Raw genomic sequence first — 19,409 nt, forward strand, 5'->3', positions numbered from 1 at the left:
ACAAGAAATGCAGTTCCTAGTAGAAAAGCAATAAGGTATAAGTATGATGCGTTACTGAACATAAAACAAGACTCGAATAGAAAAGTTGCAAACAACGCTGGCAGTGATACTGAGGTAATACGGTCCAGAAGATGAGATGCAGTTGATGTTGAGGGGAAAAAGGTGAGCATGGGTTCTCTCCACGTTCTCCAGCTTCCTCCCACACAGTCCAAAAACGAAGGCAGGTTCACCTGGACAGGTCGCCAGTCTATCACAGGGCTACACTTAGAGACAGACAAACAAGCACACTCACATTCACACCTACGGATAATTTAGAATCACCAATTAACCTCAACATGTTTTTGGACTCCCTGCCTTTGCCCTGAGTCAGCTGGGATAGGCTCCAGCCCCCCCGAGACCCTAGTAAGGATTAAGCGGTGTATAGATAATGGATGGATGGATGGACAACATACCCCAAATAAAAAATAATCAGTGCACATCTGCTTCCCAGAGGTGACAGACAAAACTTCCACTGAGCAGCAGAGTTTTGACCCACAAATTAACTTCATTGAAGCTATATGAAATATGAACTCGTGGGTTTTTTCCTTTAAAAGTAGGTGCTGTCGATGGTGTTATTTCAGTTGTAGATGTCGGTACCGTCTTAAAAGTGTCTTCTCTGTTTCTGGAGTTTTCTTCCTGGATATTACTTCTCAAAATGTATGTATGAGGTAATAGTAATATAAAAGCAATTCTCTAATAAATCCTGTTTTTACACCGCATTGTAGAAAAACGCACATGACTCCAAATAAATAATAATACTAGCAATCAGAGCAAATCTGCTGCAATAATTTGGTCCAAGCCAAGTGTTGCAGTTTACAATTAAACTATAGAATGTGTTTTCTTTGCTTTGTGGTCTCTTGTCAATATTAGCCTAATGATTAGAGCGGTCATGTTCTATGTGGGAAACAGCTGTACACACAACAATATGACTGCTGCAGATATCCAGCAGTGAAACTAAAGATAAGTACTTCAAGTTACAGAAAAATATTTAGACTTTAGTGAAGGGATCTGACTTTTCTGAACAGTAAATTAATTACATTTTTGATTAACTTATTTTCAAGGGGTTTAATGCAAGATTAGAATGACAGATGAATATATTATTTCTTCTTATTATTATATGTATTTCTTTAAAAATATTCATCTTTCTGTTGTGTTCTGTTCTGTTCATAAAATATTTGCACCAGGCCAGTAAATACATTATTTTATCTATTTTTGTGCAAAATTGTTTACTGTTGTCTTCTGTTCTTTCAGGTCTAGATGTGCATCATGCCTGCACCTGCCCCGGCTGTCCGTACTCCGGCTCTGCTCTGTCTTTTGAGACTTTAACATCCAGACAATCTTTGTCCTCGCCGCCTCACTCAGAGGCAGTCTGCCACCCCAAAGATCTGAGCAGCACTGCTCCGGTGAGCCTCGGCATGTGTTTACCAGACACCACCGTACCCAGCAGCAGCACCGCATCCGAGCTGGAAGGCAGGCCGTCCAACCGAACGCAGAGCGACGACGCAGACAGAGGAACTCGGAGCCGAGATCAAAACCCTGACGCTCCGACCTCCAGAGCGTCCTCGGGCTCCGTGTTCTCCATGTTCCCCTGCCTGTGCTGCCACCGCGGCCTTCAAACCTGCAGCCAGCTGCGGAGCCAGCAGGAAGGAGCCGACTCATCGTTTTCTCACACCCATGCCCATCATCATTTCCACCACCATCACTGCCCGTTAACTTCCTGCTTACCCTGTCCTCAGCTCGCCCACTCACACTCCTCACAGCTCTCCAGTCCTTTTCCCTGCTTGCCCTGCCAGTGCTCCTTCCCCACCTGCAGCCAGGTCTGCCACCACCAGCACAGACAGACACAGCAGCCGGAGGAGAGAGGCAGGACGGCTACAAACCTGCTGTCGCTGCACCCCTGTATGCACTGCTCTGCCTCTTTTTCCCGACCGTCCCAGCTGCTGCAGCATCAGCGCTCTGAGCACGCTCACAAACCGTCCGGCTTCCTCTGCACAGAGTGTGGCAGGGCCTTCAACTCGCACAGCAACCTCCGCATACACCTCAACGTGCACACCGGCGCCCGGCCCTACACCTGCTCCGACTGCGGCAAGAGCTTTAGCCAGTCGGGAGCTCTGAAGATCCACAGACGGATTCACACGGGTGAAAGGCCGTACTCCTGTGGCTTCTGTGGCAGAGGGTTTCCCCATCTGGCCGGGGTCCGGGCCCACCAGAGGACCCACACGGGGGAGAAACCCTATCGCTGTAGCCAGTGTGGGAAGTGTTTCACCCAGTCAGGAGCTCTGAAGATCCACACCCGCATCCACACAGGAGAGAGGCCCTTCATCTGCAGCATCTGCGGGAAAGGCTTTTCCAACCGCTCCGGGATCCGCTTCCACTACCGCACGGTTCACGGGTTAGCTCCTGAGCCCAGTGGGGAGGCAGGAGCTGGAGGTGCATATCGAGGACCCGCAGGTCGTGGTTGTCCGCCGGGGCGACCCAGGACTTTACCTTCAACCAGCGTTAGGCTAAACACACCCAACAGCCCTGACGACAGCTCCAACACAGCTCCAAGCTCTCGAGATTCTTCAGAGTTGATCGCTGCTCATCCTGGCTCTGCCTTGTTTGAGCGCAAATCTCAGTCTGAAGGAGCAGCTGGGAGCAGAGAGGGGCTTCTGTACGCATGTGAAGACTGTGGGCTGCGTTTTAAAGACGCCCCGTCCAGGAACAGACACCAGACTCTGGTTCACTACTCCCACGAGGGGAGAGAAGAGGAGGAAGAGGAAGAGGAGCAGCAGAGGAAAGAGTTCAGCACAAATGAGAGAGTCGGAAATCACCGTAAATGAGGGTGAATTAATGTTACTGGTAGATAACAGCCAAACTGCAGAGTAAACCCATTTTTACATGTAGAGAGAGAGAGTACCATTTGTGTGGAATATATATTTGTTAACTAAGCATTACTCATCATGGGATCTCTTTCAGAGCTCCTATATCGCCTCAAATAAGGTTTCGTAACACCTAAATAGATGTAAAAGAGATTTTGCACAGTTTACAACCAGAAACACAAACCTGCCTGTTGTCACAACAGGGTCGACTTGTGCGACAGGTTTTTCTGATTTACGATTTGACGAGGAAAAGTTTTCTGTTTCTGAGGTTTCCTGTTTGTGCAGAGCTGTCGCCGCCGTTACACGTGTAAGCTTTGTCTGACAACAACCTCAAACCACTTGCTCCAATCAGACGCCAAGCCACCTGGTGTTTCTGTTGTTACAACCGTTTTATTGTGCCTTATTCAGCAGTGGAAAGAGGTATCCCCCCTTTGTTGCATTGTGACACCACAGAGTTGGTCACAGCCTTTTCGTGAATTTTTAGAGGCTTTTAGTAACATTTTCTTATAGAATGGAGGCCTGACCCCTCATTATACAAAATGAAAAAAAAAAAGTACAATTTTCAAACTTAAAGACAAATCTGCTGTTTTTTTCACTAGAGCAGATTATCAGTGTGTGAACAGCAATGCCATCTAAGTTTAAGTAATTTAATCATTTTAAAACATATATTTCCCAGAAAAAAAAGAATCCAGTGGAATTTGTATATAATTTTAAGTAGAGAAATGAAAAGTTAATTTTCTAAGTGTTTCTCGCTTGGAATGAGAGTTGCTGTGCAGTGACAAAAGCCAAACAAATACTGGAAATGTTTGACATTCTTAAGCCCTCAAAGGGGAAAGTAATCTTCCTCTGGTGTTTGTATGTTCTGTGTGTCGCTGCAGCCGGTTGAATCACGGCGGAGTTCATCCATCCTAAACCCCGACACCACCTTGCCTGTTGTGCCTCTCTGATTTACTACAATCCGATCATTTCCTTTTCTTACAAACTTGTTTATACTTTTACTATGTGTGCGTTAACATTTTGGTGACTATTATCTGAAGACTTAGAACCAGCAGACAAACCATTACACAATCTGTTACTGTTAGACTTCTGAAGCTCATGAGAGCCACCTAGTGGTTAAATGTAATCATAACAACACTCTTTGTAACAGTGTACCTTTTATAGTGCTTCCTAAGTGGTTGTTTTTTTTTTTTGTTTTTTTTTTACAAAAGTGTTGAAATTATACATTGTGAGGACAATAACATATTCAATCCACTTTTTTTTTTTTGCAGTAACCTGTTAAATAGACTGAAGCATACATTTCTGTATGTGTTTTCAGAAAGTGCAGCTCGTGACATGAATAAACAGCATCTCTGAGACACGACCGAGCCTGTGTTTTCTTTGTGCATCACGAGAAAACAAATCTGTACTACTGCATACTTCCTGGTAGGAAATACTTGTGTCCATATGGCTCTCTGAGCAGTGCACCCTTACATAGGTCCAAAGTGACTCCTTAACTTTGGGTGCATCACTTGCTGGAAGCATTAGTGCACTCTGGACAGCACTGTCCAGCTTAGTGTCCACTTGAGATCACTCCAAGTGCTCCTCTGGTCCCGTCACACAGCCTTTTTTTCTACATGTCTGAGTTTGATGCGCTCACAAAGGCTTCTCATATGTGTGCTTCTGTAGTAAAGAGTCAGACGACTTGGGCTCTGCATAGATCACGCTGACTGGTCGCGGGCCACTGGCATGAAGAGCAGGAGTGCAGTAGCCATTGAACAGCACCCTGTGTGAAGGGCAGTCATACTGACTGTGGCCGGATGTCGCAGGTCCATGTGCATTAGTGTGAGAGATCCCTGACAGAGCTGGTAGGCTGGACTCTGAAGGCTGATCACCAAAAGGGGTGGCGTACTCGGGCTCTGGAGGAAGTGGCTCGGCGTATTCTGGGAGGTTGCCGGGAGTGTCGTAATGGCTGCAGATGAAGGGGGTGGTGTAGCCCTCATCTGACGAAGGTCTAAATGTTGACCCGACCTTTTGTCCAATAGTTGAAAGAGCAGGCTCGGCATAATCTGGAAAGGTGAAAAAAATTGGAACCAGAAATAAACACCAGTATCAGAAGGAACTTCTATTAATCTGAGATGCAGCAAACATTGGCACATTGTCGGGATTTGCCTAAAATGTGCATCAAAACACAAACTAATACAAAGCAATCCTGCAAATGAGAAATTTAAAACAATTGTCTGTTTTGAGGCGAGGCTGTACAAAAAGATTCCTGGTGATCCGCACCTTCAGAGTTCATCATCAAAGAAGCTGAAATTGAGGCAGTTGTCGCACTTTGATTTGTACATGCTTTCCATTGACTGAGCCCAGCAGGAAGTACTAAATTCTCCAGAAATCCTGTGTTAAGTCAGCCCACTGTGCTCCAGACACCTCCGGCATAATCACATTGACACAGTTCTGCAGCCCAATTTGTAACTAGCTGTTACATCCTGTAAAGTGCAAAGTCCCAGCCAACATTCAGACACATCCACAGGAGCCCCGTCGATTTTTCTGTGTTCAAAACGAGGGGCAATGTGACCATACGTGTAGCAGACCGTCAAGCACCGATTGTAGTATAGAACAGAACCACGTGTGCGTCTGCTGTCATGCGTAAACCAGTCAGTTCAGGCCTAACGAGTAAATTGAGTTCTGAGACAAATGGTATAACGTCCAACTTCCTTCTCTATTTTTTTTAAATGCAAGAAATAAAAAGTATCAGTGGGTTAACATTAAAAGGTTGAGGTTGTATTTATGTTTTTGTTTTTTTTCGTTTCAAAAATCTATAAAATATGTATCTTACCCAGAGTTGCGCAAACGTTTGCATACAGTTATAATTCAGTTTGGAATTTTGTCCCACACTATATTTATGAACCTAAAGTCTGTGTTTTAGTTCTATATCTTTAAAACTCCCAGAATATTCATACAGACTTAAGGATGAGCTCATATGCACAGCAAAAGCCTGACATTTTATGAACCTTAAAACATGCTGGCGGATCCACATTAATATTCTACTAAAGGTAATCGCTAAATGTGCGTGAAATCGGCAGTTGTACCACACAGCAGCATCCTTTCAGCAACAGGAAACGCTCTCAAGTGCTTATTTGCATCTTACACAGCAATTTCTGGGAAATGCTTTGTTTCTACTAAATAGCAGTCTCATACCAGGCCAATGCAGAGCCCCTGCGTGAGCTGCCTGGCCACCAACAATGTCTCCTCTAATCTCAGGGACGGGGGCTGACAGTGCAGCACTTAGACCCAACCAGACTCTACTCCTCAGCCCTCCAGAAGAGGCTGTGGTGTGGGAGGCCTTGCTCAAGAGCCCACGGGGAGCCTCAGAGCCAGAGCTATTTTAATTAGACGGGCTTTAGTGAGGGCTTTGATTGTCTTAGCATTGACCCTCTGTCCTGTTTATCACTGGACCTCTCAGTGAAGGGCCCCCTTGCTGGGGGAGGGGGATGGGGGAGGCAGAGATGGGACTGGTGGAGGGGGGAGAGCAGGCCGAGCGCCCTTTATCGAGCTCCAATTAAAGGGTCTCTTTCAGAGAGGCTCCGTGGACCAAAGAAAGGAATGTTTATACTGTGGCTGGGTGATGGGCTGAGCCAGGGGAAAGAATGGACAGCCTGCCGGGAGAGCTGTTTGCCTGTCAGGCCTGGCAGGAGCTGCTCAAGCTGACCACCGAAGCCAGAGACTGTTAGAGCGGGAAACAAACTCGAGATGACCAGTAAGCTCTGAATGAGTCACAAATGATGGTACTCGCAGGAAAAAAAGGGAGCTGCAGCAGTGTCCCTGTTTAAAACAAGAAAAAAAATCTTTAAATATTTATGAATTCTTACCATTAAGAGGAGGGTTAGGTAGAGCGTCGTGAATATTTCGCTCCAGAGGGTACGAGATGAGCTCTGAGTGTGGGCAGGGGAGGCTCTTTGCTTTGAAACTCTGACAATCTAATTGACACAAAACACATATAGTCAGTCTTTTTTAATAAGATTTAAAAAGTGCTGGAAAACTTAAAGGGTGCTCGACTTACTAGTGGGTAAGGAGTTCTTCATTTGTGAGTCTTTTTTCCTACATGGGGAAAGAGACAAAGAAGGAAATGTTTGTGCCAGATATTGCTCAGAAAAAAACACAACGCCATAACATAAGAAATGCATAGCTATGTAGAAAACCTGTATTTATTTTACATGCTTCATACAGTTGCTGTACAGTGTGCAACTGGAAAATTTATTGGGAAAAAAATTATAGGCAGTTATTTTAACAATCCAATTATCATCTAAGTCAATGTACACACAACAAATAAACCCCAAAAATCTCTGGTTTCACCTTTTAAAATAGAGGATTTGCTGCTTTTCTTAGTTACGTATCACATAATTAGAATTTGTTTGAGTTTCGACCTTTAGCTCGAGGAAAACAAGAGATTTAAGGATGTCACCTTGGGCTCTGGGGAGCTGTGATGAGCATTGATTCCCAATTTTTTTGACAATTCACAGACTAAACTGTTAGTCCATCATAATAAATAACCAGCAGATGACTAAACAGTAACATAACTGTTGGTAGCAGCCTTGCATTGCCGTCAAAACCGTATGGGCATGAATAAAATATCCTCTTTTGAGCACTCCATGTATTAAAAATCCATTTCAATCAAAGTAAAAGTTCAACAGTATTAATACACAGTACCTTCGTTTCCACCAGACTCCGGCCAGCAAACAACTCCCACACATTAGCAGCCCCAGGACCACTCCTACGGCCACTATCACTGGCTGACTGGAGCCTGCAAGAGTGCAAGTGTCTGAGTGACTAACAATTGAACACGTGTGAGGAAGGAATGCAGTTAATTGCAATGTACGCAACACCGAATGTGAGATTAAAGGGCGCATTGCGTTGGTTTTCCTCATGTAACAAGCATCCTTCCTCGAATAGACTGGCGTTCATTTTACACAGAGAAACTACGGAAATGAGATGGTCAGACAAGTACGTACTTAGTGTCGTTTCCATTATTACCGGCCCTTCTGTGGGGGTGGGAGGGGAGCTTGGGCGCGGTGTATCCATGTTAACTTTGATGGACGGAGATTCTGTTGGACAGAAAAACTTCCCATCAGAAAGCCTCGAGCGCTCATCAAATCAAGTCACCAGATGGAGTTTAAACTGAAAAGAAATTGGAAGTCTAAGTCGCTAATGTGTACCTGCTGGTGAGCGCGACCTCGGTGTGAACTTCGCAACAGGGCAGCCCAGAACCTGAAGCTGAGCTGAGGCTCTTCCATGCCAGCTCAGAGGCTGCAACCGAACAAATCGAGCCACCACAGGAGGGAACAAGCTGTTGAGCACCCTGAGGTGGCCATCAGTGTAGGCCTGAAACACCTAGGAGCCATAAAGAGCAAGTTACTTACACACAGAGAGCACTGAGGCCCTTATAAAATCATGACTACAGCTCTAATGATGCCCTGAGTTGCTATAGAAGCTCAGGCGGTTGGTGCCTCAATAACCATCGACTGAATGATAATGTACACGGCAACACTTGCCTTTTTTTCTTTGCTCAGAGCACCTTTGTAAGGCTTCCAGTTCTTTCTGTCTTTGCTGAATTGCAGAAAGAAGGATTCCATGTAGTACTGATTTGATCCTGTTGTTATTATTCCTGAGGACAGACAGAACAATGATTTTTAAGATAAAATTATCTGCAACCAATACATCAACACATTGCAAACGCGATGTGCCTCGTTGGAATTTGTCAAAAATCAAAAGTTTTCTGTTTATAGTAAGAAAAAATAGAGAACATTGCTGAAGCTATCCGTCAATGTTGTGAAACATAAAAATGGATTTAAAAGTCTTGTTGTCTTGTCATTTTTATTTTTTTTTTAAATCACCAAAATGGCACATTTATCAAGAAAGAAAGTGTAAAAACAGAAAGAAATGTCAGATGTTCAAATCTCTGATAGTCCTTGAACTACACACACGTGACATGGGGTTTGAAATGAATGAAATCGAAAATACTTTATTTATCCCAGAAGGGAAATTCAATAAATTGGTTTGGCCATGAGAATTAATCAAATATTAGTTGAACATCATATTTCACTGTAATCCCTTCATTCTAAGTCTCTATTTTAACAGTTTGCATTAGATTCTGTAAAAAAAATAAAATCTAAATCTGCACACCTCAGTGCAACCAAGAAGCACTGAGTGGCTGCAATCAAATAACAGAAACTAAGCAACTACTCAGCTGAACTGCAGGCTGTGTAACAAAAGACAAGAGACATAGAACAAAATAAAACATACTTATGAACAAGTTGTTGGCGGATACATTCAGCATGGTGAAATACGTTTTTTAGTCTTGATGCACATAGCAGTGTTTAAGTGAGAATAATCAAAGAAATTAGGTTTAACAGGTTCATTAAAATATATATTCAAGTGTTGTTAAATAAAGATATTTTACACACAAATACTACTTTCACATTTACATCGCTACCTGTGATTGTGCGTCTATCGCCCAGCTCCATCTCCACCCACGGGCTCCGATCATTACTGGCCGCTGCCCAGAGTAGGAACTCATGGCTGGTGTCCATGTTGCTGGAGGACCAGAACATTCTGTGCTCTTGACTGTTTTTATCCCAGAAAGACGAGGCATTTAAACCCGAAACGGCCAGGATGTTGTTACATTCTGTTAGACAGAAAGGATCCGCTGATGAAGTGTTCCATGATGCAACCCAGTGTTTCATAAACAGCAACATTTACCACTTGATTACAAATCATGTATATTTCACTGACAGCGATTGTTTGCAGACTCATGTGGTGAATCAAGAAATGTATTTTTTTTATACCATCTTAAAAGCAATGCACAGTTAAACCTGTCTTTAAGGTAGGAAACCGTCACTTCTAAAACTGAAAACACTACAGCAGGAATGTAAATAATGTGCTACTTAAAGCAATTAGGCCAAAACACTCAATAGTACGGTGCATGCCCTCTGAAGAGTTTGTAACATGTGGTTGTAAATGTCATGCCGGGCTCATACCTTGGCTGAAAAGCAGCTTCTTTTCAGATAATGATCCCCTGTCAAAAGAGGATCATTGAAAGGTCAGTGTCTGTACGCATTTAAAATAAATCATTTTGGAGCCAACTGGCGACTCTCAAAGATCACTGTAATCTATCATTTTAAAAATTTGGACAGCTAACGCACATTTTAGAAAGGATTCCATTGGCAAAGGTGGATTCGTAGAGCGTAAGACTTCTGCCACGAGTCACAGTGACGCGACCTCCCAAACTATCAGATGTAGCTCCAGCGTGGACTGCAGACTTGCACAGGACTGAGGTCTGTGGCAGAAGGAGACATGTGGAGCATTTTCAGGCACATATTTGATCAAACATTTCTCGTACAACTTGGCCAAATCAAACACGGCGTGCTTACATCTCTGTAGCCCTGCTCGTAGCTCCCCCAAACGTCTCCTGTGGCATTCTTGCACCCAGCGGGGCAGTACACGCTGAGAAACAGCAGAGCAGCATGTGAGAAACACTTGCAGTTTTACTCAGATTCTATTATTGGATGATGCAGAGGTAAACCACTCACCTCAAATGCTGCGAGCTAAAATGAGATCCTCGCTGTAAACAAGAAATGAGGTCTGAAAAAAAGAAAAGAGACAGATGTTAGACTCAACACTACAAAGAATTAACCCACACTTTCTTTTGAAGTGTTTACATGTGGATTCTAACAGTACGGAGTGGGACCCTGTGCTTCAGGCTTACATAACACCCCCCCACACAAACACAGATTCTGTGTGAGACAGTCTAGCATGCCCCAAGTGTGCTATATCAGGGGATGAGCGGTCATCGCTGTTGATGTGACTAAGCCCTTTGTTACTGTGACTCTGTCACAGTTCACGAGTACAGCGAGTGGCCCTCGTGTGATTACAGTTAACAGACAGTGGTTTGTATGTCTGAACACAGGCTTAGCTCCGGTCCAGACACTGCCGGATTTCATAAACAGCTCAGTAGAAAACAGGAAACTATGATACATACTGTACAGTCCGGATTACCTCATCCACAGAAAAGGAGACGATCTCTAAGTATAGACTCGTACTCGGAGTAAACAAGTGTACACGGTTATTAAAAATCATACACCAGAAGAACCGTAACCTTTGTAACATCCTGTGATTGAATGTAAACTATCAAGAAGCACAACATTTGAACTTTAATCACTAAATGAACGTATGCACACATGGTACATATTTGCTGCTGCACTGATGGAGAGAGTTCAAGTTTGCAGAATTAATAACAGCTAAATCATCAGTAGAAAGGCCTTATGGCGACAGTGGCGGGGGCTTGAAGTGGTTAACAGGCTGATGAGGGGTATGTGTGTGTGTGTGTGTGTGTGTGTGTGTGTGTGTGTGTGTGAGAGAAATCAAGCCACTCCAAGTGACAGACTGAAGCCTGAGGCCTCCCTCCATTCAGCCTGCGAGAAGGAGTCTCACTTCTGTTTTCTGAGCAAACATACCAGAGCAAAGATGGCGATGGAGGATGAATGCCAATAAGCAGTGACTCATACAATCGCACACACATCAACACACAAGCGCACATAGGCAGGGATAAATATTCACAGAGAAGCCGGTGTTAAAATGACACCAGTGTAAACTTGTAAAGGAGCAAACACAACTACAACTCTGGCATTTGTAAAGCCAAGGTATGTGCTTTTCATGGCCAGCAACAGAAGTAAACACAACAGTAATACCTAATGAGACCTCAGATATTAGCAATACACTGCATTCATGCACTTAATACAGCTACCTGACCCAGTTGCAACCAGCATGATGTAAATCAGAGCAGCGTACCTGGATTCTGGTCTGTGGTGTACGAAAGCAGAAACCCTCGTCCAGAACGATGTGGGCCTGACTTAAATATTATTGTTGCTTCATTACTTTTAAGCGTCACATTCTTCTGTGCTGCATCAAGCTTCCCGCATACTGGACCTGTGAAGAAGCACAACCACAAAGTATATTTCTAAAGCTCAAAAACACAAACGCATTCTTCAACACACTGAAGACTACTTCTGTGACTCAGGAATGCATTTATTGCCGGTCCTCTCGCAAACGATATAAGTCAGTCTCACACTGCTAATGCTTGACTGTATAGTAATGTGTCACGTGGAAAATCTACATGTAAGGACAGCTACACTGAGGAGAAGAGAGAACACAATAAAATTCTGAGCCAGGCTCTGTGGAATCCGATAATAGACGCAGCAGGCAGCCTAAGCAGAATATTTTTACCTCCCGAATCTCATTGTGTTTGGTGTGTTGTCAAATTTTTAGGCCCTCAAGACATGACTTGATGCAGCGAGTTGCAAAATGTACACTTGTCTGTCTGTCTGTTGCGCAACTGGATTTGTCTCTTCTGTCAGCGTGTGTGTCAATCGAATGGCATGCCTGGTGTGTGTGTGTTCCATATTCATGCCTGGGAGAACGTCAGCAATGGCATGGAACATAAAAAGTCAGTAAAGGGTGATGGGGACACTGGTGAGGCGTAATCAGATATCACTCTGAAATGCATTAGAGCATCAGAGGTAAACTCACCCAGGCTGCGCTCTCCGTTTTTATCTGTGATCACCATGGAGCCATTGCCGCAGCCTGGACTGCTCTCAATGTCAAAATCCCCAAACAGCAGTCGCAGCGTCCGCCCCTCCGGCACCCGAAGCCTCCACTTACACCAGGTGTTGCTGGGGTAGGTGCCCGGGTAGTTCTGAGAGGCTAAAGTGCCGGACTCAGTTCCCAGCAGTGTGTGTCCACAGCCATTACCTGACGTAAGACAAGCACAATAAGAAGGCAGTGAGAAGGAAAGAACAACACTCAGATGATAAAATCAACAGTAATTCCTAAAACTAATTCAGGGAAGACTTCTTCCTTCTTTGGTTCTTGTGTCACTTCCATTGAAACAAATCAGCTGCAACTAATGATTACTTCTGTTATATTACTCTTGTAGTTTATTTTCTGATATAATAACCAGGTTATTCCAAGTTGGCACGTTCCCATTGCTTGTTTTGTCTAAACAGTAATTTGAACAGCAGACTTAATATTCACATTTGACATGCTTGAGCCCGAGCGTTTTTGGCATTATTTTTATTTTTATTTTTTTTGCAAACTGACTGATCAACTAATTGCGACTAGTTTCAGTTGTGCAGCGTGCTGTGAAGTAGGGCTGAACAATTAATCAGTTTCAAAAGGAAATTGCAGTTTGAAACAAGGCAAAGCCTGCAAATGGGAACACATGAGGTTTGGCTGTTAAATAATGAGACTAATGCTGTAATTCAGTTTTATTCAGTTGGAGCAGAGTGACACTCTCTGTTCATTTGTGCTCACTGATCAACTCATACTACGTAGTTCAGGCATGCACGCTTTGGTTCGACTGACGTAACTCCAGTCTCATTATTTAATAGCCACACCTAATACCTTTTGCAGCACATCCGATCCAGGGTTTAAACTGTGCAAACAGTTTTACAATTTTATGCCGTCCTCCTTGTGCGCTCGTCACGTGTTTTAAATCCGCTGCACAGTCAATACTAAATTGCAGCTCGATTTTAAAAAATTATGTTACAAACCAAACCACAATAACTGTCAGAAAAAAAGTGCAATTAAACAATTCCCCGAAATTATTCAGCCCCACTGTACAGGTAATGTGTCAATAAGTGTTAATTTCTTATGCAGCTGGTAGAGATCAAAGCATTTTATAACTAATCAGCTTCACTTGGGAAACAGCCGTGAGAAGTGCGGAATTATCGGCTCATTTTTAGGAAAACCAAAACCACTCAACCGCAGACAGTATTGTCATCAATTCTCTTGATTAAATACACTGAATATTAAAGGCTTTGTTGATGCACTATTTCAGGACAGATGAGTAACAAGTCTAATCCAAACATGCACAGCAGACCGGGGCATGTTTATACTCTTCTGATCATAACTGTGAGATGACACAACTTCCAGTGAGAGCAGTTCTTAAAAACTACAACCTGGATATGTTGCAAAAGATACTCTTCAAACACAAACACAAATTCTGTGATTTTTACTGTAAATCACAGGACGCTGTTATTAAGGGAAAGGCAAGAAAATGGACCAAAAGGGCTTTTTTTTGGGTCAAAATTATGGATTAGTTTCTTAGAAAAACAGTGTTTCTTGAATGTTGATTCACCACATCCTCTGACCTGCGGCTGTTGTGACTAACACTTGAACGGAAAACACAAATATTTAAATGGTCCAACATCCCCTTGGGTCACAGAAAATAAATGAGTCAATTCCCACAGTGGTTACACAGAGATTAGTGGTGTGGGGGCGGCAGATTCTACCCCGAAAATGTCAAGTGGTGACGTGTTCCCAGAATGGTCAAAACTTGAAGAAGGCACCAGGGTCAGTCTGATGCTAAACATCATCCCTGTCCTTGTTTTCCATATAAGGCTCCTGGATACATGTGTTGAGGGAAAGCCACGGGATAACCTTCCACTCACCCTGTGTCACACATCCTGCATCGCACCAGCCATTCCTTTCCTTCCTAACAGCCCTTCAGCTCCTAATACCGTAAACCTTTGAATGTTATTACCCCTCCTCAGGTCCCCAAAGGATTCCCTGGAAATGCCACAGCAACATACTGTAACCGTGGGCAACAGAGCATGGATCTGTCACCTTCCGGTGGGAGGCCACAGAGGCAGCAAAGCCGGGGAAGTTCTGGGTGGCCGGTAATTGTCCCCTGCTCACTGAACTCTTTCACCTACAGTCTGTCTCAGGGCCGGTGTGCTTTTAGTTTCAGACTGATACATGCTCGGCTTGTTCTGACCAGTTCAGAAAATTCAGAAGGTGAAAACTGGACTGAAAGCGGGTTGCAAGGTAGCAGACAGTCGATCAGAAGCACACCGGCAACATTGTTTTTCCACTTGAGGCTCTGCTGGCAGGTCCTTACAGGTCCACACTAGCAGACAGGATGTTCACCTGTGCTCCCTGTCACTACATTGCCTTATACCGTCTTGTGTGTCAATCACAGCAGCAGAGGCTGAAACGTTTCCCTCACCAAAGCTCGGATTTGTTGGTGAATTTCCCAAGCGAAAAAGTGATTCAGATTAAATTATTTACCCTGGTCTTAATCATCTTCCGATGTGAGGAAACCAAATCCCCAGAGACAGACAAAAATAACAAAAGAAGATTTGTGGTATGGCTGGCTGTTAGCGTCATAGTCTGCAGGCCAGCAACTTGTTATTCTGTTTGTCTGTGTGTACATATGGTCAGTGTGATTCATACCGGGCCTTTGAAAAAAACCTGTGGGAAAGGTAAGCTGATAGCTGGGCTCGGTAGGTAAACATGGACAAGGAGAGAGTATGTAAAGAATGCCCCCATGACATCACATGGTCAACCTTTGCACTTACTTCAATTTGAAATACAGTACTACCCCAGGGGCCCAAAAACATACAGCTTAGTTACACTAAAAGTAGGACTGACAGTTAAACATGTCAAAACTATCACGACTTCTGCGCTGCAGAATGTAGGTCTAGGTTATGGTATCAGTTAATAGACTCTGAAGCAGTCAGCAGTAGGGCTACACAACATAGTGCAATGTGTGCATGTGCGATAGCTGCATCGAAATAAGTGTACTGTGAAGCAAAGCAATTTAACTTTAATCGCATTTTAACTTTACTTTCCGCTTGATACAAAAAGTAAACTTGCATGGATCTCATTCTCCATCACTGATGCACAAGAGAAGTCTGTGGAAGATCTTTTAAAGTGATTTAAAAAGGAACATTTGGTTGTAAAAAGAAACACAATATCAGTTGTACTGAATTATTTCAGCTACAGAAAGGATGACGCTGACTTAAAAACCAGAGCCCTACTGTTTATGTGTTATTTATGTGTTATTTATGTGTTATGAGTATATTCACTGATATACAACAATATGAAAGCTTTGTTTTAGTTACTCAAGTCAGAGATGCACAAATTAACTGATTTCGTTGTCAACTATTAAATCAACTATTCTGATCATTGAGTCATTTTTCTTTAAATTGAACATTTTCTGGGTTTTCTCCACACGTACGGGAGTAAACTGAAAATCGTTGGGCTGTGGACGAACAACACACATCAGGATGTTATCGTAGACTTTGGGGAACACTGATTGACATCTTTCACCTTTTTCTGACATTTTCTAGACCAAACAACTGACAATAAAAATAGCTGTTAGTTGTGGCCCTGTAGTATATAAATAAACAAACACAATTTAGATGGGTGACATGTTAATAAACTGGACACTTGACTGGTATCTCTAGTCACAGGGAATGGGTTAAAAAAAAAAGGGAATGTAAATGCCCTCTGGGTAAATAGCTACAGAACAATAAATTATTTCTTTGAGTAATTATCCTAGTATGATTTTGTCCATAATATTATTCCAGTCTTACACAAACAGATTATTTTCTGGACTCTTGTATGAAAACTGAATATCCTTACATTGAGGACAAAACTTTGGCTTTAGGAAATATCAGTTTACATTTTCCAACACTTTCTGATAACGATCAATCAGTCTGAATGATGACTGACTTCAAATTCTCTGACTCCAACCTCTTAAATGTGAATATTTGTTGTTGTTGTTGTTTTTTTTTCTTAGTCCCTCATGTCAGTCAACTGAATTTATTCTGGTTGTCACCAGAGCTTCACGTTTGTGATCATGGGCTTTGAGAAACATTGACTGTCACCATTTTCTGACATTTTATAGACCAAACAGCAAATCGATTGAGATAATGACGAGCAGATTGATGAAAATAATCATTAGTTGCATATATATGGAAATATATCTTGGGGTTGTGGACAGAACAAGACATCTGAGGACGACGCTTTGGGCTTTGGGAAACACTGACCAACACTGTTCCCCTCATTTTCTGACATTTTATTGGGCAAACGACTTATCGATTAATTGAGGAAATTATTATCAGATTAATAAAAATAAATCTCAGCTGCATCTCTAGTGCATATATGTATATACGTTTGGTGTTGTGGAAAAAAAAACAACACATCTGAGGACGTGTTGCTGGGCTTTGGAAAACATTAACAGACATTTTGTACAATTTTAAAACACAGACAACTAATCGATTAATCGACTGTTAAAATAACCCTTAGTTGCAGTCCTGGTTAGTAAGTTTGTATGACAATGACCACCTTAAATAGCACAGGGAAAAAATGCTTTAAACAATATTGGCCACTGGTACTTGTCTTTACAAGTGCTTTACAACTATGTCACTACATGTTTTAGCAGCTCGACAGCAGTAAGCTAGCGAGACGTTTGACATCAAGCGTCACTTTTCTTATCTCATCAAAGGCGTCAACAAAACGGGCGTTTTCTTACCCTCCTGGCCGCGAACACCTACGGAGCAGACGCTGAACGTGATCCAGAAACCGGCTAGGACGGACTTCACGGTATTCCCGATGTTTGGGCTCGTAGGGAGCATGATTTAAGGCAAGGTGCATGCCTCGACGGCTCGAGGTTCTGGCTTCAATAAGAAAAGTTGGAGCAAGAAGTACTGGATATTTACTATTGGCCACGAGGCGTAAACTCAACTCCCTATTGGCTCCGAGGGCTGTCAATCAAGGAGCGACGTACATTCCATTCCCATATAGGGGGCGGGCTGATCTGTAGGTGAGCGCCGAGGTGGAAGCAATGGATTTACTTTTATTTTGAAAGGTTGCAAAACTTAATTTGACTCAATTTAGGTTATTTTTTTTAGGAAGTTGTTGAGTTAAAAGTAAAAAAAAATGTGGTTGTTTTAAATAATAATTTCAAGTATGTTGTTTATGTGGAGACTCCTTCCACACTTTTCCTCAAAGTAACCCTGCCATCTTCTGGTGAAATGCACGCAACAACAAAAATAGAGCAGTCTCACAGCGTTGATTGCATGACACGAAACACGGAAAAACAGCCACAAAATTAGCATTTCAATAACTAACATGCGCGGTGAGGCTTAAATTAAATCGCGAGGGGTAAAGTTTATTTTGAAAAAAAAAAACCGTGTTTTTCTACGGGTTTTTCCTCTCGCCGGGAAGACATGTTTGCGAGGCTTTGCCACCGAGCCGCATAAGAGCAGTTTGACCGATTTACACATCGCGTGCGAACCGGCCGCTTCTCGTGACAGCGGGACAGATGCTTCTCAGGCAAATGCTGCCTTCACTGCAGGAAGGGCAGCGGGGCGGCACGGCGCATGCTCCGCCGCCGCTCCGAACAAACCGGAGGATGAATTATCTCCTGCTGTAACACGGTAAGTACAAAAAACCGTGACAATATTCTTGTAAAAGTTTGCAGGTTGTGGGTGGATTTTTTTTGTGGGGGGGAGGGATGACTTTTTGTAACGCGCACCGTTCCGTACCGTGCCGTTGTTGTCCCGGGTGTGCGTGCTGCCGCTCCAGCAGACGTCAGTTTGAGAGGGTGAAGGAGGGTGAGAAGGCACGCAAGTGTGCGAGTTGGAGATCCAGCAAGGGCTACTTCTTTTTTCCTTCATATGACTTTATGTTGCTCTTGAGTTGCATGATAAAACTCCCCGATTTGTTTCTCTGCTGCGGAATATCCAGACAGACAGTTTGTGAAATCCATTTATTTGTGTGTGTTTTTTTGCTGTGTGAGGCTTCATCTGCTGCTGGTGTGAGACTGAAAGAATGTTTTGGACTTGAATCGTTGTCGTGACAAATTGTGATTTATTGTTTTGTAGCTGGAGGCATTTACTTTTCCTTTTTTTTTTAAACCCAGTCAAGCAGTCAGGCTCTTCACATTTGACCCAGAGCTCATTATAATATTAATTCCACTGTAGCCTCATTAGAAATTGAAGCATAGGCTACCTATGTGCATTTTAGGGGTGCAGCTAATGATTATTTTCTCAATTAATCAAGTCTTGTTTATTGTTCTGTAGCTGTTTACCCAGGAGGCATTTCCTCTTGTTTTTTTTTCTTCTCCAGTTTCCACATAACAGTCAAGTGAGCAGACTCTTCACATTTTACCCAGAGCTCACTATAATTATGATTTCACTGTAACCTTTTCAGAAATTGCAGCACACGTTATCTACATGCATTTTAGGGCTGCGAGTAATCATTATTTTCTCGAGTATTTGAGTCTTGTGTATGCCCACAACCTAAAGATATTCCGTTTACTGTCATAGAAGAGTAAAAATAAAAGACAATAGTCACTTTTAGGTAGCTGGAAGCAGATCATTTGGACTTTTAAAAAAAAAAAAGTAAAACACCCAAAGCTTCATCTGCCGCTTGTTTAAGACTGAAAGAATGTTACAGATAGAATCAGACCAGAATAATTGCTGTGACAGATTGTTATTTATTGCTCTGTAGCTGTTTATCCAGAAGGCATTTACTTTTCCTCTTTTTTATTTTTTATTTTTTTTATTACTTAGTACCCAGATAACACTCAAGTGAACACACTCGTCACATTTGACCCAGAGTTCATGATAATAATAATAATTTTACTGTAACCTTTTCCAGAATTACAACATAGTCCATGCACAT

General features: G+C 42.8%; 3 protein-coding genes across 3 annotated transcripts in view; 2 read left to right on the plus strand and 1 right to left on the minus strand.

Moving 5' to 3' along the window:
- The window catches only part of LOC103360203 (uncharacterized), a 33,649-nt gene extending 30,074 nt beyond the window's left edge, over positions 1-3,575 (plus strand). The window contains exon 14 of the mRNA XM_008285885.1: positions 1,291-3,575. Coding sequence (XP_008284107.1) covers positions 1,291-2,861 — 1,571 coding nt within the window. The 3' untranslated portion in view covers positions 2,862-3,575. The remainder of the gene's footprint in view (positions 1-1,290) is intronic.
- LOC103360192 (discoidin, CUB and LCCL domain-containing protein 1) lies at positions 3,271-17,411 on the minus strand. Its single transcript, XM_008285871.1, has 15 exons — positions 17,254-17,411; positions 12,462-12,683; positions 11,724-11,861; positions 10,466-10,517; positions 10,307-10,379; positions 10,079-10,212; positions 9,914-9,951; positions 9,370-9,561; positions 8,429-8,541; positions 8,093-8,267; positions 7,889-7,981; positions 7,587-7,680; positions 6,940-6,977; positions 6,749-6,856; positions 3,271-4,945 (listed from the first exon to the last, which is right to left on the minus strand). The coding sequence occupies exons 1-15, from the start codon at positions 17,354-17,356 to the stop codon at positions 4,533-4,535; spliced, it is 1,986 nt and encodes a 661-aa protein (XP_008284093.1). The 5' UTR covers positions 17,357-17,411; the 3' UTR covers positions 3,271-4,532.
- Positions 17,412-18,103: 692 nt separating this feature from the next.
- LOC103360194 (glucocorticoid modulatory element-binding protein 1-like) overlaps positions 18,104-19,409 on the plus strand; it is a 13,637-nt gene continuing 12,331 nt past the window's right edge. The window contains exon 1 of the mRNA XM_008285874.1: positions 18,104-18,160. The gene's annotated coding sequence lies outside the window, so the exon portion shown is untranslated. The remainder of the gene's footprint in view (positions 18,161-19,409) is intronic.

This window comes from Stegastes partitus, unplaced genomic scaffold (genome assembly GCF_000690725.1).
Source record: "Stegastes partitus isolate 25-593 unplaced genomic scaffold, Stegastes_partitus-1.0.2 Scaffold420, whole genome shotgun sequence".
Taxonomy (NCBI): Eukaryota; Metazoa; Chordata; class Actinopteri; family Pomacentridae; genus Stegastes; species Stegastes partitus.

Excerpts from the sequence above, each read along its gene's own strand:
- LOC103360192 (XM_008285871.1), bottom strand. The coding sequence starts at position 17,356 with ATGCTCCCTACGAGCCCAAACATCGGGAATACCGTGAAGTCCGTCCTA. Across the intron at positions 10,380-10,465 it reads TTTAGCTCGCAGCATTTGAG|CGTGTACTGCCCCGCTGGGT; the intron begins GTGAGTGGTTTA and ends GCTGTTTCTCAG. Across the intron at positions 6,857-6,939 it reads GAAGAACTCCTTACCCACTA|ATTGTCAGAGTTTCAAAGCA; the intron begins GTAAGTCGAGCA and ends TGTGTCAATTAG.